This window comes from Bufo bufo, chromosome 4, assembly GCF_905171765.1.
Source record: "Bufo bufo chromosome 4, aBufBuf1.1, whole genome shotgun sequence".
In the NCBI taxonomy this organism is placed as follows: domain Eukaryota; kingdom Metazoa; phylum Chordata; class Amphibia; order Anura; family Bufonidae; genus Bufo; species Bufo bufo.
In genome coordinates, this window is record NC_053392.1 from 207,226,802 (window position 1) to 207,254,004 (window position 27,203).

The window sequence follows — 27,203 nt, forward strand, 5'->3', positions numbered from 1 at the left end:
TGTTTAACTTCATTTACCCATGTAGTGCTCATATTCATTTTCTAATGCAACGTATTGCTTGGATCTTAATACCTGTTCCTGAACATGGCTACTGTGATATGAAACTTTCTTACTGGATATAATGTTGTCCTATAGGTCCTGACATAAAAAAAATAATAATTAAGGGCATAACCTTAGTAAGAAAGGGCTGCTGTCTTCTAAAAGCAGTCTCACACTTGTCCACAGGTTGAGTGTGGTATTGAAGCTTGTTCCCATTAAATTCCATGGAGCTAAGTTGCAATACCATACGAAATCTATGGATAGGTGTAGCAATGTTTCCGAAAGCTGCCGTGTTAAATGGGTTGTCCCACTAAACAGATTCTATGTTTTCAAAAGATCACCTGGATCTGAACACTTTAGTATTTACATGTAATTAGCAATTTAGTATGGTTTGAGAGTTATTAAATAAATATATATTTGTATAGGGCCACGGGTTGTTTGTTCTTTTCCTTATTTTTTTGTCCACCTCAGTAACTGAGCTGAATGCACATGCTCAGTTCCATCCTTCATCTACCACGAAGTGAATATTTTTTCTCTTCTGTCAAGTTCCAGTCTTTCTAATGAGAAGAATAGTAAAGTCTGTAGTAGAGATGAGTGCATTTTTAAAACTTTGTTTTGGATCCTATTTATCCAAATTCTCTAAGTGACTGCACATTCTCTCTCTTTCCCATACACTCTTTCTCTTTCTGTCCCTCGCTCTTTGTCCCTCTCTCTCTCTTTTCCATAGAATCAAGATTCATGCAGATATTCATCAAGATATTCTGATTTTAACAAATCTAAATTATTTAAAAATATTCTATAGAATTAAATCACTCATGTTTAGTCCGTAGCTCTATTCTGGACATGAAAAACCCCAGCTCAATGAGGAAGCCTGTTAGGATATGTTTGAAACACATCTGCCGTCATGGCTTTTTTTTTTTCTTTAAAACACAGCCGAAAAAATATTTAAAATTACAAAAAAAATCTAAAATCTTTTACTTATTTTCTATTAGTCAATGGAGAAAATTTCTGAAATTAAATCTTGGTGTATGATAATAATAGACTACATTATAAGTTATTTATTATGTTCATTATTACATATGTTGACTGCAGCAGATCTCAAGAGTTTTTCCTTCCATCCACTTGGATGTGCTGACTAACCCCCATTTTCATTTTTTCCCCCAAAAATCTCTAAGTAGACAGAAAATAGAACAGTGCATATATAGACCAGGGCACCCACTGAGGAAAGGTCTATCGTACATTTTTAAATACATTGCAGATGTAATATAAAAAATTTTTTGTCTTTCAGATATTTCACACAGATTTCTGTCAATAAAACTAGCTCAAACCCGGCAGAAAATATTGCACTTCTATGGACTTCAATAGGCTTAAAAGAAGTTCAGTTACTAAATTATTCAGTCCTACTTGACCTACCAGGCTCCTCTCCAAATACAATCACTCTCAACAATGGCCAGTGTTATTATCCAAGCGGACAGCAATGTGATGAAGAGACCAAAAGTCAGGAATATCTGTACACATATGCTGCCTACTCTGCCAATGGAAATCTGGAGGTAATGTGGCTATTCATCACTGTCATTTTAAATAAAATATATTTATATATTCATAGATCTCATTGCAATGGCAATGTATTTGGAATAAAGCAGCAAATGTGTTTGCTATTACAAAAATACAATAATATATTCAAGAAGCACTAAAACTATTGTTAATGAAAGGAATTATATAAGAAATTATTAAAAATAGTTTTTAATGTTATTTATGTTCTATTGTGTAAATGACACACATGGACGTGTAGCTATAGTGGGGGAGGCTGGTACGGAGCCTGCCCTGCAGGAGGACTAAAAATATTTTGTCAGGGCCCCCTCAACAGTATTATACCCTGATATAATATACAGAAACAGGATATACGTATAGGAAATGAAGCGGCTACCTGGCCTGGTCTGTGAGAGATATCTTGACTAGCCATAGGAGTGAGGTTTTCACAGGAGGAGGAGCTGGGGGGGTTTAAAATTTTGCTGTCAGGTCCAGTAAGTTCTAATTACACCACTGATAACACATCTATATTGTACAGGGCTGTACCGAGATTGTCATCATACGTATTGGTTTCTGCCCTCAGTGAAGCTCACAATTTATGGTATATTCCCACAATACAAGCTGATCTTCTATCCTCAGTATAGAAGATTAGTATTTGAGTGGTTGGACACCCCCCCCAATTAGGAGAATGGGGGGTCTTTTTCCCTGAACGAGTGGTTTGGCAGACTGAGGATGTACTGTATGCTGGCACTCCATTTATTCTATATGGGACTGCTGGAAATAGCCATGTACAGCAAGTATCATAACTTTAATAAAGTACAAAGAAACAGGTGAGGACAAAAATTTTAAAAGGTGTAAATTTGTTACAGTGCCAGTATATCTGATGGTCTGCTGTGATATATATATATATATATATATATATATATATTAGTATGATTATAGTTTAAACCCCATTCACATGTATTGCATTGTATTAAAGGGGTTCTGCAGTTTGTTTAAACTGATGATCTATCAGCCCCCCCCAGGCAAGTTGATACCAGTTGTGACGTCACTGGGCCAGCGGTAAACAGTGAGAAGGCCGCGGCGCTGCTGGAGCGCCGCTGCCTTCTCAAATAGCTGATCGGCGGGGGTCCCGGGTGTCGGACCCCTGCCGATCAGATGTTGATGATCTATCCAGAGGATAGATCATCAGTTTAAACAAACTGCAGAACCCCTTTAAAGTTGTGAAGTTTTCTGCACTGTGCATGTTTCTCCTGCACATGCACGAGAAATCGTTCACATTGAAATGCAGCACAATGGCCTTATACTTTAACTATTTGAGGACACAAAACAGACCACCCGCATGGAAGCAAAGCTAAGCAAAAAACAAAAAGTTTACTGGATACCGGTAAAGAAGACTTTGAACTCACTTGTCCTGAATCCTGAGAGACAACTTTTTTTTTTTTTGTCCTTGCAGGGTGAAGTTATAGATGTGCAATATGGAACAGTGGAAGATCTAACTAGAGTGACACAGATAAAGCATATCTCCAAAACATCTATTGCTTTATTAAAACTAGGATTTTTGCCATTATTATACAAGGTTAGTGAAAAATAATAATAATAATTAGTGCATGCATACTGTAGGATAATTATATGTTCATAACATCAAGATTCTGGACTCATCCCAACATCGATTTGAATTATAAGATAGCAAACATCAATTACACAAGGGAATCATCGTGCCAGTCATGACCCCAATGTGAACAGGATGTAGTGCAGGTTAATAGTGCCTTTATTCCCCATATGAATGGATTGTAGTCACACATGCACGCTTCTGCTACTTTCAACTCCAGATTGAGCAGAGTGCTCTTGTGAATGGGGGATGTGTTTGTAATGGGACAACTGATTTAACAGCATAGCCACACCATGGTGCACTGTGTTAATAATGGAGCCACACCATTGTGCACTGTACTTCTAGAGTAGCTGTGTTGTGGTGTACTATGTTTAGGGATGAGCAAAGCTTGCTTAGGATCATAGATCAGAAGTTGCTTCGCTCAAAATTTAGTTTTAATGCTGTATGGAGATCCATCTCCGTACAGTATTAAAATGTATGAGATCCGGAGAGGTGAAATTTATCACCAAAGTCCAGCGAGACTTTGGTGAATTAACTTCGGCATTTGATTATTAATCTGGAAAACCATTTTTAAACCTTGGTACCTATGCCAACTTCGGAACCAAGTTTTAAAATGGTTTTCATTGACTGACATTCCGCGAGACTTCAAATTTGCCTCATGGAAGCCCATACATTTTAATGCTGTACAGAGACTGTACATAGCATAATTTGCCATCTGTCAATTTAACAATTGTTACATCTGTGAGATAATGAGAAATGCAAATACTGTGCAGACAATTGTTTAATTACAGTGTTGCTTAAAAGTTTGTGAATCCTTCAGATGTTTCTATATTTCTGTATAAATTTACCTAAAATTACATAAAAATAAATTAAACAGCTGGGAGGTCAGGGTGAGACCAAAAAGCCGCCCTATCTACTGGAATGGGAAAAAGAACTAAATATTGTGCTATCAGATCAAGAGACAAAGAAGATACTAGCAACGTCACACGGGTTCTCACAATGTGTACGATTGCAAGAAAACCATTACAAACTCCTTTCTAGATGGTACAGAACACCAGAATTTTTATACAAAAGAGGTCTATCTGAATCCCAGGAGTGCTGGAGATGTGGAGAAGGAGTAGGATCTCTTTCACATATTTGGTGGGCTTGTCCCCGTATCACTAAGTTTTGGGGGGGAATAAACAAAGCAGTCAAAAAGATAGCTACACCAGATTTTAATATATCTCTGGAGATGGTAGTTCTTTCAAAACCCACTAGTCATTATACACCAACAAAGAAAAACCTTATGACTCATCTGATAGCAATAGCTAAGTCTCTCATACCATTGCACTGGTTAGACACGCATCCTCCCACCCTTCAAGAATGGAAGGCAAAAGTGGATCAAATTTATAACTTCGAAGAAATGACTAGCTGGATAAACAGAAGACATGATAGCTTTAATAAGATATGGAATCTATGGGAGACAGTGAAAACTGTAGTTTGAGCTTCACATAGAAGCGAGTGAATGGTTAAGTGATGATTCAATAGGATATTATGAGAGCAAGTCCTGTACATTTGAATGGGATTCAGATATCACTAAACATGATATGGGAGACTAGGCTATTCCCCCCCCCCCCCTTTCCCACTCCTTCCCTCCCCTTCTTTCCCCCCCTTTATGTTTTATGTTTATGTTCTTCACAGAGAAACCGATTGTTTTTTATAGAGTAAGATCATAGCTCGATAACTGGGACTTTACAGTATAGTGGTACAAGAGCTCTTATGTACAGATTGAATAAGATATGCTCTCTTAGCATACAACCATACCATCTTAAATTAATTTGTACACCATTAATAATATCCATCTGATGCGGTTTTTTGGCTTTTGTAGCTAACTGATGCCTTAATGATGTTACCTCTTTGTACTGAAATTGCTTTTCATGTCTGGAAATCATTTGAAAAATTTGAAAAATAAAGAATTTATAAAAAAAAAAAATTAAACAAGAGTCAAAAATATTAGACTTGGTCATTTATTTTTTTGAGGAAAATGATCCAATATCACATGTCTGAGTGACAAAAGCTTGAAAATCTTTATTTCAGTATCTGGTATGACCCTCTTATGAGGCAATAACTGTAACTAAAAGTTTTTGGACCTCTGGTAATTGTTGATTAGTCCTGCAGCTTGCAAAATTTTAGCTCATTCCTCTGTACAACACGACTTAAATTCTTGTTATGTTACTGGGTTTCCTCCCGTGAACTGCTTGTTTAAGGTCCTTCTACAACATTTCTATTGGATGAAGGTCAGGACTTAGATTTGGCCATTCCAAAACTTTAACTTTATTCTTCTTTAACCATTCTTTGGTAGAAGGACCTGTGTGCTTAGGGTTGTTGCCTTGCTGCATGACTTACATACTGTTGAGATTCAGCTCACAAACAGATGTCCTGAGATTTTCTTTTAGAATTTGCAGATATAATTCATATTTCATTGTTCCATCAATGATAGTAATCCATCCTGGCCCAGATGGAGCAAACATACCCAAAACTATGATAGTACCAACATTGTGTCTCACAGATGGGATGAGGTTTTTATGCTGGAATGCAGTGTTTTCCTTTCTCCACACAGAACACTTCTCATATAAAGCAAAAAGTACTATTTTGGTCTCATCTGTCCATCTTCAGCAATGTTCTTTTTAAAGGAGCGGTGGCTTTCTTCTTGTACTTCTTTCATATACACCATTGTTGTTCAGTGTCCTTCTGCTGGTGGAGTCATGAACATTAACGTTAGCTAAAAGGCCTTTAGTTGCTTTATAGATATCTTGGCTTCCTTTGTGTACTCACAGACTATGACACAGCCTTGTTCTTGCGGTGATATTTTTTGGTCAACCACTCCTGGGGAGGAAGCTAAAAAAAAAAAAAGTATTTCGATAAAACAGGTCACAACTGATTGTCACATTGATTGAAAGCACCTGATTCTAAGTTTATCTTCAAATTATCTGTGAAACACTTTTGCCATTTGCAGACGTGGTATCTGATAATTTTCCCCAATAAAAAAATTAGCAAGTCTAATATTTTTGACTCATTTGTTTAATCTGTTTATTTGTATCTATTTTTAGGACTTGTATGAAATAATTGTGTTTATACAGTATGACAAGAAAAGCTATAATGATACACAAAGGTTGCTTAAAGGTGTTATTAGTGTTGAGCGCGAATATTCGAATAGCGAATATTTATCGCGAATATTGCAACTTTGCTAATTCACGAATATTTTGAATATAGTGCTATATATTCGCTACATCGAATATTCGTCATTTTTTAACTTCTGAAAACATGATTTCTCCCTGCTTCTTTCTTGCGGGTTAATGAGTCATTGGCCCACAAGCAACTTAAGCAGGAAGGAATCATGTTTTCATATGGAAAGAAAATGACGAATATTCTAAAAAACGAATATATAGCAATATAGCGAATATATTTGTTATTTAGAATACTATTATTATTTTTTTCAATGTGTACTGTTATTCCACTTCGGCTTACTCCTCCCCGACAAGCATCCCCGTCACCATGGGAACGCCTGTTGGTTAGAAAATACCATCGGATCTGAGTTTTCCCTGAGATAGTGAAAACTCAGATCCGATGGTATAGTCTAACACACAGGCATTCCCATGGTGACGGGGATGCTTGTCAAGGAGGAATATGCCAAAATGAAATAACAGTACGCATTGAAAAAAAAAGACAAATATTCTAAATAACAAATATATTCGCTATATTGCTATAACTTAGTTTTTTAGAATATTTGTCATATTCTAAAACAAGAATATATAGCAATATAGTGAATATTCGTAAAATACACATATAGACAGAAATTTTGGTAATATAGTGCTATAAACTTTTTTTCATAGTCGGAGTTTTTTTTCTCTTATGAACTTCAGATTTGAAGAAAAATTACAACTTTGAAAAAAAAAGGTTATAGCATTATATTAGCTAAATTGCAGTCTATATGTGTATTTTACAAATATTCGTTATATTACTATATTCTTTTTTTAGAATATTCGTCATATTCTAAAACAAGAATATATAGCAATATGGCAAATATTTGCTAAATTGTAAGGCTGTTACCAGCCTGCATTTGTGGGAGGGGCGTCTGGCTATTTATTCACCTTCCCTCCGTTCAGCCAGGCGCCCGAGCCTCACGCATCACCAGCGTATCGCGCTCCTTCTTCCGACCAGGGTCTTTACTTCCGGTATTCTGGATCACGTGCTGCCGACGTCAGCATCGCTACACGCCAGCCTGCCAGGTAATCGGGGCTCAGCTGGCTCCGTTCCAGCTGTGCCTCATGCCGTCCTGGTCTCCAGCCCTGGGGGTGCGAGGTTGTGATGCCGCTCTCCCTCAGTATGTTCCGCTCTCAGAAGTGCGGACGGCTGGGTTGGGGGGAGCGGCATCTTGGCTTCTGCGATCTGCCGGTCACATGCCGGCTCAGGATGAGTTTTGTGAATGTATAACACGCTCGTTCAGCATGTACTGATTCCTAAATCTTACCTGGAATCCAGTTATGCTCCTAGGGCTTCCAGCACAGGAGGTGTTCTCAATTGTGGTTTTATGATGCAGGCAGTATTCCTGTGTCTCAGGGGGGGCGCAGGGGTGCTCCCCAACCCACAATAGTTAATCTGCGGGCTAAAACACCAGCCCTTAATGTACATGCCCATTTAAACTCAGAGCAGCTATACTTAGGCTGTTAAAAAAAAAAAAAAAAGGCAGCATCATAATACCAGAATTTGCGGTTTAGGTGCAAGGGATGTTTTCACTTTACTGTTTTGTGACAGCAGGTTTTGTCGTCTCAATCTACTTCTGTCTCCTGGTCTTTTCATTTTCCAGGGTCCTTGGTTCACCCATATTTTCAATGCTCCTGGATCGCCCAGGTTGTCAGTGTTCCTGGATCGCCCAGGTTGTCAGTGTTCCTGGATCGCCCAGGTTGTCAATGTTCCTGGATCGCCCAGGTTGTCAGTGTCCCTGGATCGCCCAGGTTGTCAATGGTCCTGGATCGCCCAGGTTGTCAGTGTCCCTGGATCGCCCAGGTTGTTAGTGTTCCTGGATCGCCCAGGTTGTCAGTGTTCCTGGATCGCCCAGGTTGTCAATGTTCCTGGATCGCCCAGGTTGTCAGTGTTCCTGGATCGCCCAGGTTGTCAGTGTTCCTGGATCGCCCAGGTTGTCAATGTTCCTGGATCGCCCAGGTTGTCAATGTTCCTGGATCGCCCAGGTTGTCAGTGTCCCTGGATCGCCCAGGTTGTCAGTGTCCCTGGATCGCCCAGGTTGTCAGTGTTCCTTTTTCGCCCAGGTTGTCAATGTCCCTGGATCGCCCAGGTTGTCAGTGTCCCTGGATCGCCCAGGTTGTCAATGTTCCTGGATCGCCCAGGTTTTGTCTGCATTTTCTTAGGGTTTTTTACATCTATTCTGATGTCGGTTGTTCCTTCCTTTAGATTGGGCAGTTGTTATTTTCCTTCCTCTCCTTCGTTTCATCTAGGAATTTCGAGGTAATTCCAGGTAAGTCGGCTCAGAGACGGTCACTGGGGTAGGGTTAACTGTCAGTTTGATACTCAAGTCCGTTCTTTTTATTAGTTTCCACTTAATCGATTGTTTTTTTTTTTTTGGAAGTCGTCTTTCCAAATCCGTTCACATTCCGTCAGGTAGGTTCTTTCGTTGGTCACTTTTACACGCTTCAGTCTCTCACTTTCTTTCGGCCGCTATTACCACTTCCGTCTGTGCTTCCTTTTCGTTTTCGTTTTTGCCGGTAGACATAAGTTCCCCTTTTTTTCCCAGGTCATCATGTCTCACATGTCCGATATGGAGGACAACCTCTCCATGCCAGGATCGTCCGTCTCGGGGCATTATAGCAACACATCACTAAGGAGTTGGACTGTGCCAAAGTTAATCGCCGAACTCAATCGCAGGGGGATTCGGCATCCCGCGACTGCCCGCAAGGCCGAATTATACCGGCTCCTGATGACCACTCCGGGTCCGACAGCTGAGCAGTCCAATAGCGACTCCATCCGGCTGGCTCTAGCTCAGATCCACTCATCCATCACCGGACTCGTTAGCTCAGTCACGGACATTCAGAATAGGGTCGCGGTTTTAGAATCCAGGCCAGCAGCCTCACCGCAATATCCAGGTTCGGCAGTCATTCCTGCCATTCCTCCGGACGTTGCAGGTAGGCCTTCTGTCACCCCACAAATTGCTCCTTCCCATTTCGTTCCGGAGCATATTAAGAAGGATATCCTGGCAGGCAAGGACGTTAATTTAGCATCCATTTTGATTGCCTCCCAGGATATTTCCGAAAACCGGGTGATTAATTGCGGAGAGGTTTCCGTGGTGTTGAAGGCCAAGGATGCTCGGTTAAATAGGAAGTTGTCGGTTTCCGAGTTCGTCCTGGCCTTCAGCCTCTACAGGGATGTAATATGCTCCGCCCACCCCAATCGCAGGGAAGAATTAGACACCTACTTGTACCGGATTACGGATTTGGGGCACAAGTACGGCGGCTCGGCATTTTACGACTATCATCGTTCGTTTTCTGCCAAAGCCGCCGCAGCCCTGAATCAATTTCAGTTCATGTCCAACTGGGCAGACTTGGACATGGAGTTATTCTGCCGGCACTTCGCAGGTCTGAAGGCTACCCTGTGTGCCATCTGCCAATCCATCTTTCATTCCACGGAATGGTGCCCTAATCCGGTGCAAGATCCTCAGTCAGCACCCACTCCAGGTCCGTCCGGGTCCTCCAGGTCTTCCTCGTCATTAGATAAACTGGGTAGGCCCATTGTGTACCTCGGCAGTAGCCAGGTGTGCAATAATTTTAATGCCAAGGGCTGTGCTTTCAATGCGTGCCGAGCACTGCACATCTGCTCCCTTTGTTTTCGGGCTCACCCTCGTCCTTCCTGTCCCAGAAAGTCAGCCAGGGACTCCTGACTAGCCGACCTCAACTTGGAGTTACTGGCTCCACTCCTGCAGGGCCACCCAGATCGTTCCTTTGTCACCTTCTTATTGGATGGGTGCAGAGAGGGGTTTCACACCGGCATTATCACGTGCCCTCAGGGCTGCTGGATGGGCCCCAATCTTCTATCCGCGTCCAGTGACCCTGAGGCGGTGACCACTCTCATTCAGGCAGAGGTCGACAAAGGGTTCGTCATTGGTCCCTTCCTTAAGATCCCATTCCAGTCGTGGTGCATCAACCCTATCGGCCTTGTCACGAAGTCGTCATCAAATAAAAAACGTCTCATTTATGATCTCTCCGCGCCTCATATGTCCTCCATCCCCAGTCTTAATTCACTCATTCCGTCTGAGGAATATTCCATGCAATATTCTTCAGTTGACGAGGCCATCCAGTACATTCTTCAAGCAGGCATCAGGGCTTGGTTGGCCAAGGTAGATATTGCCGATGCTTTCAAGCTGCTTCCAATACACCCGCAGCTTTGGAAGTACTACGGCATCCAGTGGGCAGATAAATTTTATTTTGCCAACCGGCTTACTTTTGGCTCCAAGAGCAGCCCTTGGCTTTTTGAACAACTTGCTAAAGCCCTGCACTGGATTCTCAACCATCACGGTGGCTTATCCATGGTCGTTCACTACTTGGACGACTTTCTCCTCATTGAAAGGCCTAGTCAGGTCCCTTCCATTCCCCATTCACTTCTGGATATTTTTTCCCGACTCCAGGTCTCCGTGGCCACAGCCAAGACTGAGGGTCCGGCCACTACAGTCACCTTCCTGGGCATCATTCTAGATACCGTTAGAATGGAGGCTAGCCTCCCCAGCGAGAAGTTGCTCAGGATTCACTCAGCCATCTCCCGGGCAGTCCAGTCTCACTCACTGACCAGGGCGGAGCTCCAATCCTTGCTGGGGATGCTTAATTTTGCCACCAGAATTATGCCTCAAGGCAGGGCCTTCCTTTCCAGGTTGCTATGTCTCCTGCCCTCGGCCCCGGAGCAAGATTCTGTCGTCCATTTGGACAGCCAGGCCATTGCAGATCTCGACATGTGGAGCAGTTTTCTCTCTGACTGGAATGGCATTTCTTTGTTCGTTCCGCAGTGGGATTCCTCTTCCCCCATGGTTTTCTCCGACGCCGCCGGTTCCTCCGGGTTCGCTGCCATTTTCAGGTCTCATTGGCTGGCTGCCGGATGGCCGCCAGAATTAGCCTCGGACTCTGCAGCTCTAAAATCTTCCCCCCTTTTGAAACTGTATCCCTTAGTGGCGGCTGCTCAGGCCTGGGGTCACCTCTGGTCTAACTCTTCCGTGACGTTCGTTACGGATAGTCAGACCTTGGTGGACATTGTCAACAAGGGCAGGGCCCAGTCCCTCAGGATCATGGCGTTGTTGCGCAAGTTAGTGTGGTTATCCCTCCATCACAATTTTCACATGCGCTGCGTACACATCTCAGGCGAACAGAATAGGGCTGCGGACGCGCTTTCCCGTGCTAATTTTGCAATTTTCTTTCAGGAAATGCCAGACGCGGATCGGTCAGGCACGCCGGTGCCCCAATTCAGCACCCTCATTCTGGTTTAGATTTGCTCTTAGAGGAGGCCAAGGGCCTGGTAGCCAAATCGTTGTCACGCAATACGGCGAGGAATTATCAGGCTGGCCTAAGAGCGTTTGATAAATTCTCTAAGAATCATCCGAGGGGTCAACACTCCGAAATCTCCTACATCATGGCCTTCCTGGCCTATTGTCGCTCGCATCTCTCTCTGTCGTATAGTACCATCAGACTTTATTTAGCCGGACTTCAACATCACGCTATGCTGGCCGATCCTCATCACAGGTCCTTTTTTTCCATCCAAGCTATTAAAGCCACTCTTCGGGGCATTCAAAAGGAAGGGAAGGGGTCCGTGAGCCATAGGCAACCAGTATCCAGCGAATTGTTCAGGGATCTCTCCTCGTCATTGGATGGTAATCCTTTTGGGCCCTCCACTAGCCTGATTCTGAAAGCGGCCATGTATCTCACCTTTTATGGGTTCCTCCGGCCCGGAGAGGTTCTGGCCGGCCCAAATCGTAAAAACCATCCTCTGAAGCAACATCTGTCATGGGGCCAGGGCCATTACACTCTACTCCTACCCTCCACCAAAACCAATCAGACGGGTCCCCCCTCTGAAATCAAGTTCTACCCGACCTTGAACAATTGGTGCCCAGTTCAAGTGCTGCATCAACTGACAGCACTCATCCGAGGTTCATTGCCCGACAGTCCACTCTTGCCGCATGCAGGCAAGCCTCTCAGCACCTCGCAATTTATCTCTTATATCCGTGCCCTCGCCCAGGGATTAGGCTATGACCCCAAGGTAATTTCAGGGCACTCATTTCGTATAGGGGCAGCCTCCGCTGTTCTCGTCATCAGGTGCCGGCTCACGTCATCCGGTCCATGGGGCGGTGGCGATCCTCCTGCTTTACCAGGTATATACCCAATCCTCAAGCCGAGATCTCATGCCTTTCGTTCACTGGCTTTGTAATTTGTAATAAAAGTGTTGTACCTACCTGTTGTTTTTTGCCCCCTTTTTCTCACTGGTGTACCCGCGCCCGTGGCTTCCGGCACAATTCAGGCACTATGTTCAGGGCAGGTTTCTCTGCGTACGCCGACGTTGTCCTAGCCCTGACCATAAATACAAATATAGAGCAATTTAGCTAATATAGTGCTAATAATCTTTTTTTATAGTCTTATATTTTTTTTTTCTCTTCTGAACTTCAGATTTGGAAAAAGTCTACACTATTAAAATACATATTATAGCACTATATTAGCTTAGTTAAATTGCTCTGTTTTTATTTTCTCGATTATTCACTATATTGCTATATATTCTTGTTTTAGAATATGACGAATATTCGTAAAACAAATATATAGCACTATATTTACTGCTATATATTATTTTTTGATCAACTTCGCATTACGTGATTTTTACAATTTAGATTAATCTCGAATACGAATATGAAACTAATATTCTAGCGAATATTCGCGAAATATCGCAAATTCGAATATGAGACCTGCCCCTCATCACTAGTGTTTATCCACATAATTATAGCATATCGGATAACAATCCTAAAAGGACCATCACTTATTGGGATAAGAAAGGGATGCAAATGAGCTCTTAACAAGCTCTGCCTCTAATTCCACCAGATGTAAGGTAACTATTCTATAAGTCTGTGATGGCTAACCTTTGGCACTCCAGCTGTGGTAAAACTACAACTCCCAAGCTGCCCCCTTGCTTGGCTGTATGCAGAATTCCATAGAAATAAATGGAGCATGCTGGGAGTCATAGTTTCACCACAGCTGGGCTGTCCCCACTGCTATAAGTCAATGTTTGACCCTTTAAATAGGCCTTGAGACATGACTTGAATATTAAATAAGCCAGCACCTCATCTACAGACAGCTGTTTCAGGGTGATTGTTCCTCATCAGTGTAGAGCAGAGAGTACTGGATTAACTTGGTGAGAGGCCTAAGTCAGGATTTTCTATCCTTGGTGAGAGAGCGCCTTTATATCCCTTTCTTCCCAGAATTGCAGACGAGCATGTATGGCCTATAAGTTTCTTCACGCAGCTTAAGGCACTCTCTCCTCAAAGAGAGAGAGTACCCCCCAAATCCTGACTTAGGCCTTTCATCCAGTTAAGCCAATACTCTCTGCACTGATAAGGAGCAATCACGCTGAAACAACTGTCTGAAGATGAGGTACTGGCTTATTTAATATCTGAGTCATGTCTCAAGGCCTATTTAAAGGGTCGAACATTGACTTATGTTGGACCCTCCCTGATGGCCTAGCCATCAGTATCAAAATCTTAGACAAACCCTTTATGTTGCTGAAAGTAATATCTCTTTAAAGGGTGTGTCCCATTACAAAAACCTACCCCTTAGGCCAGACATAGACAAGCGAGTTCAGTGCAAGAAACTTGATGCATGTGACAACATGATTTCCCATTCTGATATCTGCTCCTCTAACACGATCACACAGCTTCAGGGGAGCACCCAGGAATTTTGTCTAGGGGGGTCCGAAAGGCAAAAAAATGTGGCATGTGTAGTTCGGGGGGGGGGGGGGGGGGGCTGTAGTGTGTTGCGATGATTCTTTTACTTGGCCATTTCTAAAAGCTCTGCAGGAATGGAACAATGCGGCAAAAAGGCCCCTTTAGAGCCCCCACTTCCCCATAGTGCCCCCATAGTGCCCCCAAATAATGCCCCCATAGTGCTCCTCTCCCCCATAGTGCCCCCCATAATGTGCCAGTAAAAAAATGCCCCCTTAGTGCCACCAGATGCCATAATGCCCCCCATAATGTGCCAATAAGAAAAAAGGCCCCTTTAGAGCCCACACTTCGCCATAGTGCCCCCAAATAATGCCCCCATAGTGCCCCCAAATAATTCCCCTATATTGCCACCAGATGCCCCATAGTGCCGTTCTCCCCTATAGTGCCCCCCATAATGTGTCAATTAAAAAAAGCCCGTTTAGACCCCCCAGATGCCCCCATAGTGCTCCTCTCCCCCATGGTGCCCCCCCCCATAATGTGCATGTAAAAAAATGCCCCCTTAGTGCCACCAGATGCCATAATGCCCCCCATAATGTGCCAATAAGAAAAAGAAGTCCCCTTTAGAACCCCCACTTCCCCCATAGTGCCCCCAAATAATGCCCCTATAGTGCCAGCAGATGCCCCATAGTGCCGTTCTCCCCTATAGTGCTCCCCATAATGTGTCAATAAAAAAGCCCTTTTAGACCCCCCAGATGCAGCCAAAGTGCTCCTCTCCCCCATTAGAGCCCCCAGATGCCCCCCCATAATGTGCCAGTAAGAAATGTCCCCAGAGTGACACCCCCCAAAAAAATTGGGCTGTAAGAATTGTCAGATGCCCCCATATTGCCAGCTCGCCCCCCCTCTCCAAAAAAATAAAAAAAATATAAAAAACACTAATACTTACCTCCATCAGCAGCAATGTGATGGAGGCTCTTCCGGCCTGTGTCCCTGCTGTGTGCTGCCCGGCTCAGGCGGCGCGATGATGACGTCATCGCGCCGCCTGAGCCGGCCTCTGATAGGCTGCAGGCTTTAGTGCCTGCGGCCTATCAGAAGAACAGGGGAGGGACACGCCTCTCCCTCCCCTGCCGCAGCACAGGCATCTGTATCGCTGTCCTGAGGACAGCGATACAGATGGATATGGAGATGAACGCTTCCACAATGGAAGCGCTCATCTCCTACTGCCCGCCGCTGCCGCAATTACATCCAGGGCCGCGCCGCCTGTGGTGATCGGCGGTGCGGCCCTGAGGGATAAATAAAATAATGGCTGGTTGTTCTAGGGGGGGTCCAGACCCGCTGGACCCCCCCTGTAGGTGCGCCACTGCACAGCTTCATAATGATTTGCATCCGTCACAGGCATACCGAGATATAAGGACATCCCTGCGACAGGTGGCTGGAGACTGGCAACACGTGGTTTGATCTGATATGTTTTCCTTTTGGATCAAATGACGTCTGTGTTTCTGGTGCTTCCCACACTTTTTCCCCAGGTGTAGCTGTTTTGGTCATTTAGCCTTCTCTATTTATTGTTGTTTCTCCTACTATGCTTTGTGGTTTATAGCTTCTGTTGGACTTGTGGTTAGCTTGTGATTGGTTCTTGGCAGAGTACCTGGTGCTACCAAAGCTTCATTTTTTATATTTATATATATATATATATATATATATATATATATATATATATATATACACTCCTCAAAAAAATAAAGGGAACACTTAAACAACACAATGTAACTCCAAGTCAATCACACTTCTGTGAAATCAAACTGTCCACTTAGGAAGCAACACTGAGTGACAATCAATTTCACATGCTGTTGTGCAAATGGGATAGACAACAGGTGGAAATTATAGGCAATTAGCAAGACACCCCCAATAAAGGAGTGGTTCTGCAGGTGGTGACCACAGACCACTTCTCAGTTCCTATGCTCCCTGGCTGTCGTTTTGGTCACTTTTGAATGCTGGTCGTGCTTTCACTCTAGTGGTAGCATGAGACGGAGTCTACAACCCACACAAGTGGCTCAGGTAGCGCAGCTTATCCAGGATGGCACATCAATGTGAGCTGTGGCAAGAAGGTTTGCTGTGTCTGTAAGCGTAGTGTCCAGAGCATGGAGGCGCTACCAGGAGACAGGCCAGTACATCAGGAGACGTGGAGGAGGCCGTAGGAGGGAAACAACCCAGCAGCAGGACCGCTACCCTCCGCCTTTGTGCAAGGAGGAACAGGAGGAGCACTGCCAGATCCCTGCAAAATGACCTCCAGCAGGCCACAAATGTGCATGTGTCTGCTCAAACGGTCAGAAACAGACTCCATGAGGGTGATATGAGGGCCCGACATCCACAGGTAGGGGTTGTGCTTACAGCCCAACACCGTGCAGGACGTTTGGCATTTGCCAGAGAACACCAAGATTGGCAAATTCGCCACTGGCGCCCTGTGCTCTTCACAGATGAAAGCAGGTTCACACTGAGCACATGTGACAGACGTGACAGAGTCTGGAGACGCCGTGGAGAATGTTCTGCTGCCTGCAACATCCTCCAGCATGACTGGTTTGGCATTGGGTCAGTAATGGTGTGGGGTGGCATTTCTTTGGAGGGCCGCACAGCCCTCCATGTGCTCGCCAGAGGTAGCCTGACTGCCATTAGGTACCGAGATGAGATCCTCAGACCCCTTGTGAGACCATATGCTGGTGCTGTTGGCCCTGGGTTCCTCCTAATGCAAGACAATGCTAGACCTCATGTGGCTGGAGTGTGTCAGCAGTTCCTGCAAGACGAAGGCATTGATGCTATGGACTGGCCCGTCCGTTCCCCAGACCTGAATCCAATTGAGCACATCTGGGACATCATGTCTCGCTCTATCCACCGTTGCACCACAGACTGTCCAGGAGTTGGCAGATGCTTTAGTCCAGGTCTGGGAGGAGATCCCTCAGGAGACCGTCCGCCACCTCATCAGGAGCATGCACAGGCGTTGTAGGGAGGTCATACAGGCACATGGAGGCTACACACACTACTGAGCCTCATTTTGACTTGTTTTAAGGACATTACATCAAAGTTGGATTAGCCCGTAGTGTGTTTTTCCACTTTAATTTTGAGTGTGACTCCAAATCTAGACCTCCATGGGTTGAAAAATTTGATTTCCATTTTTTTATTTTTGTGTGATTTTGTTGTCAGCACATTCAACTATGTAAAGAACAAAGTATTTCAGAAGAATATTTAATTAACTCAGATATCGGATGTGTTATTTTTGTGTTCCCTTTATTTTTTTGAGCAGTGTGTGTGTGTGTATATATATATATATATATATATATATATATATGCCTTTCCCTGTTGTTTGTCATTAGGTCTTTAGGCCTGAGGGAGACTCCCGTTCGTCCTTCCCTTTGGAAGAACAGGTAGACTCAGTCCTGACATTAGTTCCAGAGTCCCATAGGGTGACATAGTATTCTAGGTATATGGTGTATAAACTTGCCTACCTTTCGGGTCTGTTCATACTGGTAGTCTGTCAGGACTGGAGTTAGGGTTTTCTCTAGGAGGTGTCCATCTTCCCTCCCTAGTTTCCAGTCCTTATTCCAGTATCCGCTTTCCCTCATGATTAGGTAAAATGTCCTTCAGATCTGGGTCAATTTTGAGAATGTTCAAGTATCTTTTGAGGATATTGCGCACTTTTCTATTCTTGTTGTCGTAAGTCCCTATAATGCGCTTAAGTGGTTTAGTATTGCCCCTTAGGTACACCTCGCCGTAGACGAGTGGGATGATGGCTGTTCCACCGAAGAAGACCATTTGTGGCTGCCGGTTTTCTATATGTCCGTGTATCAATGACACTGTCACGTAGAGTGATATCTAGGTCCAAAAGTTTATATGGTTGTCATGGAGCTCATGAGTGAAATGCATCCCTATATCCTTGGTATTCAGGGCTAACATGAACTCGGAAAAGGCCTCCCTGGGGCCCCTCCACAGGATGAATATGTCATCGATGAAGCGGCCCCAGAAGGTAATGTATGGTGTCCACCAAGGATTGTCGGCAAACACCAAAGTATCCTCCCACCAGCCCAGGAACAAATTAGCATAGGTAGGCGCACAGGCACTACCCATTGCGGTGCCCCTGAGCTGGTGGAAGAACTTCGGGCCAAACAAAAAGTAGTTATGCCTCAGAACGAAATCGAGTAAGTTGGATACAAAGTTGTTGTGTGGAATACAGTAGGTATCACATGATTTCAAGAAATACTGAACTGCCAAGAGTCCTTTGTTATGAGGGATGTTGCGTTACAGTGCCTCAATGTCAATGGAGGCTAGGAGGGTATTGTTCTCCACCACCAGGCCATCTATTATGTTAAGCAGGTCCATTGTGCCCTGACTTATGAGAGAAGGGCTGTGACCAAGTCCCTAAGTACATTATCAATGTATACCCCCACCTTTTGAGATATAGAGTCTATCCCTGCTACAATAGGACGTCCTTTTAAAAGGTTGAGTCCTTTGTGGATCTTGGGTAGTGAATAGAAGGTAGGTATTTTGGGTTTGTCATTGAACATGTACTTCATTTCTTCCTTAGAAATAAGTTGGGCCTCTAATGCTGTAATTAGTATCCTTTCCAATTTGAGTTGGAATTCAGGTGTGGGGTCTCAATTGAATATAGGAAGATTTATCACTCAGTGTGTTATTACACATCTCTTGATACTGCACATGATTAACATTTACAAAATTGCCTCCTTTATCCAAAGGTTTTATAATGATGCTGTCATCTCATTCCAGCATCATCATAGCCTTAATTTTAGATTTGGTGAGGTTAGGTTCTTGTTCAGTATCACTATATTCAGTTATCTCCAATTCTCTAGTAACCATATTAAGGAATAAGTCTATAATGTTGGTTTCTTGAGGGGAGGAGTTTTTGTACTTTTAGGTTTCAGATCAGTGCAGGGGCCCAGACCCCTTACCCTTAACCCAATAAAAACGGTTGTACCTGGGGGTGGGGACAAAAGAAATACCTTTTGATAGAACACTAATTTCATCCTTACTCAACTGTCTGTCTGTTAGGTTGATAACCTGTCCATTATCTATGGAGTATAACAATGGGCCTACTTTACTTGTGGGCGATCTCTGAGGTGATAGGGGGTGGGCCCCCCCGACTCCAAAAAACCCCCAAATGAACCAGATTGCTTGGAGGATTGTGAGGAACTCTGGTTTACTACAACCTCTCTGCTGTGTGGGTAGCATCTGCCCGATCTTTCTTTGGTACGACCCCCTCTACCTCGCCTAGATTTGTGTCTATTGATGTTCGTTCGTTATCTGAGGTCTCGAATTCAGAGGAAGAGATGTCTGTATCTGAGATGTTTTTTTTTTTTTTTTTTCAGTGAGGTGTAGATATGCCCTTTTTTCTTTAAACTCCAGTAGATCTCTCCTAAACTATTTGTGTTTACGTTCCTTTATTGATGCTTGGAATTTTTCCATTAATTCTGGGTTTGTTTTAAATTTTAACATTGTATCTATGATCTCTCTCAAGGTATGTGATGTTTTCAACGATGTCTGTTTCTCTTCAGTTAAGAGTAATGTCATCAAGTTAATTGAGCTCTCAGTCAGTATCTGCTCCCAGTTGTCAATTAACTCAGGTGTTTGGGAGCGTGCTGCATGGGTCAGTGGTATTCTCAGTCCTTTTGGCACTATTTTTGCTTTTATTTACTTCTCAAGCGACTGTATTTCCCACTACGATTTTATATTATTCTTGCATCCAACATATAAATCCTTAAATAGTGTTTTGAGACTACTGGTAGATGAATTCCCTAAATCCAGGTCCTTATGTAAAAAGACCTGCGAAGCTTCAATGAGCCATTGGTTTGTGTTAAAAACCAACCCGGTCAAAAAACAACTTATACCTTAAAACAAAAAATCACTGAAATATTGGATAATTTCTGGGGTAGTTACAAAGTTAATGTCACTGAGTATTATAATTCTAACCCTTAAAATTTCACTTTTAATACTTCAATTAAAATATGTACCCACAATCAAACAAACGTATACAAAATAAATATAAGTAGGAGACAATATAAGTTGGAGGTGTTTTCCTCCCACACACGAGCATTACAGTATCCCTGTGAGATCTGGATTTTATTGAATTACACTGACATAATTCTGTCAGTGAAATTCAGTAGATACAGGTTTCGCAAGGGGACACAGCCTCATAAATTATACAATGCTGTGCGATCATATCAGAAGAGAAGAGTTCAGAACGCAAACTTATACTGCCACATGCAGCAAGTTTCTTGTACTGAACTCGTCCATCTGTGTCTGGCCTTAAACAGAGACTAGGGATAAGTGTCCGGAGATGGCCAAATGCTTGTATTCTATCCTTGGCAGTCCCATGTCGTTGAAAGGAGCGACAGACACGCATGTGTGCCTACCGCTACATTCAAATGGGGGAACACAGGTCACTGGACCCTTGCTGATCAGACAATGCGGATAGGGGTTAAGCTCTTGAAATTAGACATGTTTAAGGCTATGAATGTTCTCTTTGCTCTATGTCATAAATAAATTTGAAAAACTTACCAATGCATACTGCCCCAGCAATTGCTAAAAGGAGGCTCCTCATCTGTTGGGTTAATGGATACACTAGTGTAACATAGTAACATAGTAACATAGTACATAAGGCCGAAAAAAGACATTTGTCCATCCAGTTCGGCCTGTCATCCTACAAGTTGATCCAGAGGAAGGCAAAAAAAAACCCTGTGAGGTAGAAGCCAATTTTCCTCACTTTAGGGGAATAAAAATTCCTTCCCGACTCCAATCAGGCAATCAGAATAACTCCCTGGATCAACGACCCCTCTCTAGTAGCTATAGCCTGTAATATTATTACACTCCAGAAATACATCCAGGCCCCTCTTGAAAGCCTTATTTAATAAAAAATAATAATAATTGCACCCAGAGTGAATGGCAATAGCTCAAATCTTTATAGTCCTTACATACTATTTTGTATTTATGCTTATGTGATATAATTGCTAATTTTTTCTATATTTTTTTCTAAATCCTTTTACAGTATAGTCTTTTAAAGAAGACTAAAACAACAGATATAATATGGAAAGTATCTTTATTACATTTGATAACTGGATTCTTTCAATTTCACCAGAATGATACTATACTGTTTTATGCAATTCTCTAGCTCAAAATGTGTAAAAGGCAATGGTACTCTTATTTCTACTTTTAAACACAAGCTATTCTTTATATGATATTTAAAAGGCAACCTATTTTGAGGAGATTTACAGTACCAGCTCTTGCTGACCACTGCAGTAATAACCTCACGTTGACCTTTAGAAAATTGAGAACTAGCTTTGTCTCTTTATTTCCAATGGAGTGTTAAGAGTGCAGAGATAACAATGTTCCTGTTATAACAATCACTTTCATATGATGGTTGTATGATATAAACTACTTTCCCCTTGGTTCATCTATCAGATAGCATCTATGTTTGTTTAAAAAAATAATCGATTGATCCCCTTTTCTAATACAGGTGAAACTCGAAAAATTTGAATATCGTGCAAAAGTCCATTTATTTAAGTAATGCAAATTAAAAGGAATTGCATTAATGCAGCTTAAAATTAGATTTTTGTGAAAAGGTTCAATATTCTAGGCTCAAAGTGTTACACTCTAGTCAGCTAATTAATCCATATCCCCTGAGCAAAGGGTACCTCAAAATTGCGATGTTGGGTTTTCATAAGCTGTAAGCCATAATCATCCAAATTATAACAAATAAAGGCTTTAAATATCTCGCTTTGCATGTACTGAGTCTCTCATATGTTAGTTTTGCCTTTTAGGTTGCATTAGGCCTCATGCACACGACCGTTGTTTGGGTCCGCATCTGAGCCGCCGTTCTTGCGGCTTGGATGCGGACCCATTTACTTCAATGGGGCTGCAAAAGATGCGAACAGCACTCCGTGTGCTGTCCGCATTCGTTGCTCCGTTCCGTGGCCTCGCAAAAAAAATATAACATGTCCTATTATTGTCCGTTTTGCGGACAAGAATAGGCATTACTACAATGGGCCGCCCGTTCCGTTCCGCAAATTGCGGAAGGCACACGGGCGGCTTCTGTTTTTTGCAGATCCGCAGTTTGCGAACCGAAAAAAACAGCATGGTCGTGTGCATGAGGCCTTACTGAAATAAATGAATTTTGAACAATATTCTAATTTTTCGAGTTTCACCTGTACATCCTACATGTTTGTCTCATATAAAGCCATTGACCAGACCTAAATAACAATATATTTTTAACTGTATATTACATTCAAATCTACCATGATACAATGGATTCAATGTGCTGAAGCCAACATCTGAAGTGACCATGGCTATAACAATAATAAAATAAAAAAGTCCAGAAGACATAAAGGAGCTAGGGCTCCTTGTAATTATTATTGGATTTTTATATCCACTAGTGTATCCAATGCAACTTTCAACTACTCAACTAGTGGTTGTGATTTGTTTCAGATGAATTACATAAAAATTGTGCCCAGTGCCATTTTACTGTAAATTTTGGTGGGGAAAACCATGAGAGAGGAGGAAGATGGAGGATCACATGACACTGGGTGGAAGTGGGAGAGGGCATGCCCTTAGTTGGCTCAAAGGCTGAAAAACTCAAGAAGGTCCTTTGCTGAGAATGTCACAAAATGCCATTCTATGTTCAACTTCTGATCTGGAAGTTGTGGAAGTGTTTGACAAAAACAATGGCAGACACAAGCCAGTAATCTACCTGTACTAAGAAGACTATATGGGGAAAATATGGAGATATAATTGGGTAGATTTTAGGGAATTTAATCAGGAAAAGCTTTAGGGAAAACTTTGATGGAGTGATGGCCTGGTCAAACAGTTGTGTTTAACACAGCTGATGCTGGCGGCTAGTTTTGCATTACAAAATCCCTTACAAATAAAAACAAACACTTGTGTTTCTGTGTATGACAGACAGCCACCTTTAAAACACAAACAAAAAACATGTTTCTTCAGTTCATAGGCTTATTGCCAGCAACCCAATAGTATTCTGCTGCAAACACTGAGCAAATGCTAATTTTTATTTTCTAGTGCATTATACGTGTGTTATTAAAATTGTTAGACGTGTTAGAACAATATTTTACAGCAGTAACACCATTATACTCATGTTCTTAAACACAATGCATATTACTACAAGATAACAGTTATAGTAAAAGCATTTTATGACAATTATGACATTATAACAGTGTTATTAAACACACTGCATATTATTGCAAGATAAAGGGTAGTTACAGCAAACGTTCAGTTATAACAAAAGCATTTTACAGCAATAACGTCATTATTGAATTATGTTAGTAAATGAGGTTCATCTTACTGCAAGTTAGCTAGTAGTTACGGCAAAAGAAATACTGCAATAATGCAATTTTTATACTAATGTTATTGAACATATAGTTCAAAGACATTTTACCACAAACTCTATATTGTTATACATGTGTTAGTGAACATATTACTGCATTAGACTGTGTAGTTCAAACACATTTTACTTCAAAAAATGCATTATTACCAAAGTAAATTGTGTGCTGTCCGTGTGTTGTCTGCATCTGCAAGTCCATTCTGTAGCCCCGCCAAATAAAATTGAACATGTCCTATTCTTGTCCATTTTGCAGACAAGTATGGGACATTTTTATTGAATTTAAAGCAATACACTTCCAGTCATGTGCATGAGCCCTCAAGAGCTTAAAAGAGGTGGGGGGAGCAAAAATTCATTAAAAAAAAAAGATAATGAAAAGATCTAAAAACATTTTTTTTGAGACATAGAAGACCTACAAGTGTCATTTACTAATTTTAGGCCAATTGGAGCATATTTGATTCAAGTAAAATCGATGCAGACACAAATCATATTAAAAAAAAGACTAATCAGACCCAAAATGAATTTCAAGAAATCTGCTCATCTCTACTTTAATCTTTTTCCGCTTTTCAACATAGTACAGCAATGCTAATTTGATTACCTGCTAGAGGATGGATAAAAACTGCTCTCCATCACTAATGGATGGAAACGGTGTTGAAATTTAATTTGACTGCTTCACTGAATTCTACAAACAAAAATTCTATTTTTGACAAATTTCCCTAAAAATTCAGATCAAAGTCCACTTTGGACATTTCGATTCACTCAACACTAACTGGGATCATAGAAAATTCTGATCTTGGAAATTTAACTCTTTCTGCAGTGTAGTCAATTCTGATCATTATGGAGAATAAGGTAGATTCCTTAGTCCTGTCTCTTGAAATAAAAAATGGCTTGAAAGGTCAAATGATCCAGTCACTAAAGCTATTCGGCTTTTTTTTTGTATACTGGATCAGTTAATTAGTTTTTTTTTTCACTTTTTTTTTCATGTCATTTATCCCTGTCCACCAAGGCAATGTTACTAATAAGGCTGGCTGGGTAATTGAGACTGCCCTGGGCCTAACAAAAACCCCAAGACAGTCTAGTCAAAGTGTCTGCTACAATATGGACAAAAGTATTAGGGCACCTACACATTACACCTACAGGAGATTCTATGACATACCTTGCTAAAGGTATGTTATATGGCATTATTATGTTGTTCGCCCACTTTCTGCTGGTAGAGTTGAGCGGACACTTGGATGTTCGGTTTCGACGAGTTCGGCCGAACTTGAAAAAAAAGTTCGGGTTCGGGACACGAACTTGAATTGAAGTCAATGGGGACCCGAACGCTATTGAAGTCAGTGGGGACCCGAACGCTATTGAAGTCAGTGGGGACCCGAACTTTTGGGCACTAAAATGGCTCTAAAATAGTCCTGGAAAGGGCTAGAGGGCTGCAAAAGGCATCAAAATGTGCTTAAGAGCATGGCAACTGCTCTGCAAACAAATGTGGATAGGGAAATGACTTAAAATAACACAAAATACAGAAACATTAAAAATAACCATCTGGATCTAGGAGTAGGAGGTTGAGGAGGCGGTGGATGTGGCGGTGTAGGTTGACGTGGCGGTGTAGGTGAAGGAGAAATAGGTAGCCAACACTGATTTGTGTTTTTTTTAATTTTTTAATTGGGGTATCCCCCAAATTTTGGGACATATAACAAAATAAAACTAAGAATAAGTGCACTTGAGTACAAGAATGGATGGTTGAGGCTGGTATAAATGTCTATTCTGCACAAGGTAGCGACAAGTCCTGTGGGATCCATGCCTGGTTCATTTTAATAAACGTAAGCTTGTCCACATTGGCTGCAGCCTGTGATAATGCTCTCTGCCATGCTAAACACATGTTCATACTATACACTGGCTGCAGGGCAGGTCAGCACCTCCAAGGCTGACAAAGCTTTTCCACATTTTGGCCATGCTAACCCTGCCTTCTCAGGTGCTGGTGGTGCCCCAGCTGCGTTGGCAACCTCTTCCTCCTCCTCTGCCTTCGCCTTGTGCTTCCACTGTGCCCCCGCTGTCAGGTGGGAATGCCATCAGCAGCGTGCGCTTGTAGTCGCGCATCTTCAGATCAGTAACAGATGTTTTTTACTAAATTTAGTTCCCTGTCAGCAATGCAGAGCAGGGGTTCATTCACGGCAAAAGGGGGATCTTGTCACCCAGCAATAGAACAGGGGATTTTGAGAGATTTAGGCCCCTGTCATCCAGGCACAGCAGTGATTCATTCACGGCAAAAGTGGGTTCTTGTCACCCAGCAATAGAACAGAGGATTTTGAGAGATTTAGGCCCCTGTCACCCAGGCACAGCAGGGGTTTATTCACGGCAAAACTAGCTTCATGGTCAGCAATAGAACAGAGGATTTTGAGAGATTTAGGCTCCTGTCACCCAGGCACAGCAGGGTTTCATTCACGGCAAAAGGGGGTTCATGTCACCTAGCAATAGAACAGAGGATTTTGAGAGATTTAGGCCCCTGTCACCCAGGCACAGCAGGGGTTTATTCATGGCAAAAATAGCTTCATGTCACCCAGCAATAGAACAGAGGATTTTGAAAGATTTAGGCCCCTGTCACCTAGGCACAGCAGGGGATCATTCACGGCAAAAGTGGGTTCTTGTCACCCAGCAATAGAACAGAGAATTTTGAGAGATTTAGGCCCCTGTCACCCAGGCACAGCAGGGGTTTGTATACGCCAAAAATGGTAAAATGTCACCCGACAATTGAAAATAAGAATTTTTTCAATTTAGGGCACTAAAATTCACACTTTTTTTGTATTAAAATGGCTCTAAAATAGTCCTTGAAAAGGCTAGAGGGATGTAAAAGGCAGTAAAATTGTCACGAGGGTGTCAAGAGCCACGCCTGACTCCGTTATACCCGGGGTCAGGAAGTCGCAGCTGGTGGCTGCGTGCTCTATGTAGAAAGATTGTGCTGTTTCTTTATGGTAGCTTTCTGGGTTTGCCTTGCAACCCTTTTTGGCTCACTCAGGGATCCGTAGCTTCTCCTCCTCAGCTGTTTCTTGTGCAGCACTCCCAACCTCCTTATATTCCCATCTCTCACTTCTCTGGTTGCCAGATATAGAGCTTCCTGCCTGGACTTCTATACTGACCAACTGAAGCTGTAGAGCTGTGATCCCTGGTTGTTGTTCCAGAGCGTTAACCTCCGGATCCCTGTTGGGCTTTCGTGGTCTGCTGTTGTCGCCCACCTGGGATTATATGTTTGTCTGTATTGTCTGTCCTCTCCTTGGTGTTTCCCTTTAGTGTCAGTGGTGCGGACTAGTGATCCCACCGCCCCGTTCACTACACAGGGCTCATCTTAGGGCGTACGGGTGAGGAACCCGTCTAGGGACGTCAGGGCAGTCAGGTGCCAGCCTCAAGGTGAGTCAGGGGTCACCATCTTTCCCTCTCCCTTGGACAGGGCCTTCCCATATCCCTCCCTTTGTGTGACGCCGGTCATTTTAAAAATGTGCTTAAGAGCATGGCAACTGCTCTGCAAACAAATGTGGATAAAGAAATAACTAAAAATTACAAATTATTAACCTGCAACTCAGAGGAGGAGGTGAATATGGATGGAGTTGGAGGTTGAGGAGTCGGTGAATGTGGTGTTGTAGGAGGAGGTAGCCAACAATGTTTTTTTTTATTTTTTTATTGGGGTAGGTAGCCCTCAA

General features: G+C 42.6%; 1 protein-coding gene across 2 annotated transcripts in view; it reads left to right on the plus strand.

Moving 5' to 3' along the window:
- NAALADL2 (N-acetylated alpha-linked acidic dipeptidase like 2) overlaps positions 1-27,203 on the plus strand; it is a 1,363,601-nt gene that overhangs the window by 575,149 nt on the left and 761,249 nt on the right. For both annotated transcript variants that reach the window (XM_040428250.1, XM_040428251.1), the window contains exons 3-4: positions 1,328-1,589; positions 3,026-3,148. In XM_040428250.1, coding sequence (XP_040284184.1) covers positions 1,328-1,589; positions 3,026-3,148 — 385 coding nt within the window. The remainder of the gene's footprint in view (positions 1-1,327; positions 1,590-3,025; positions 3,149-27,203) is intronic.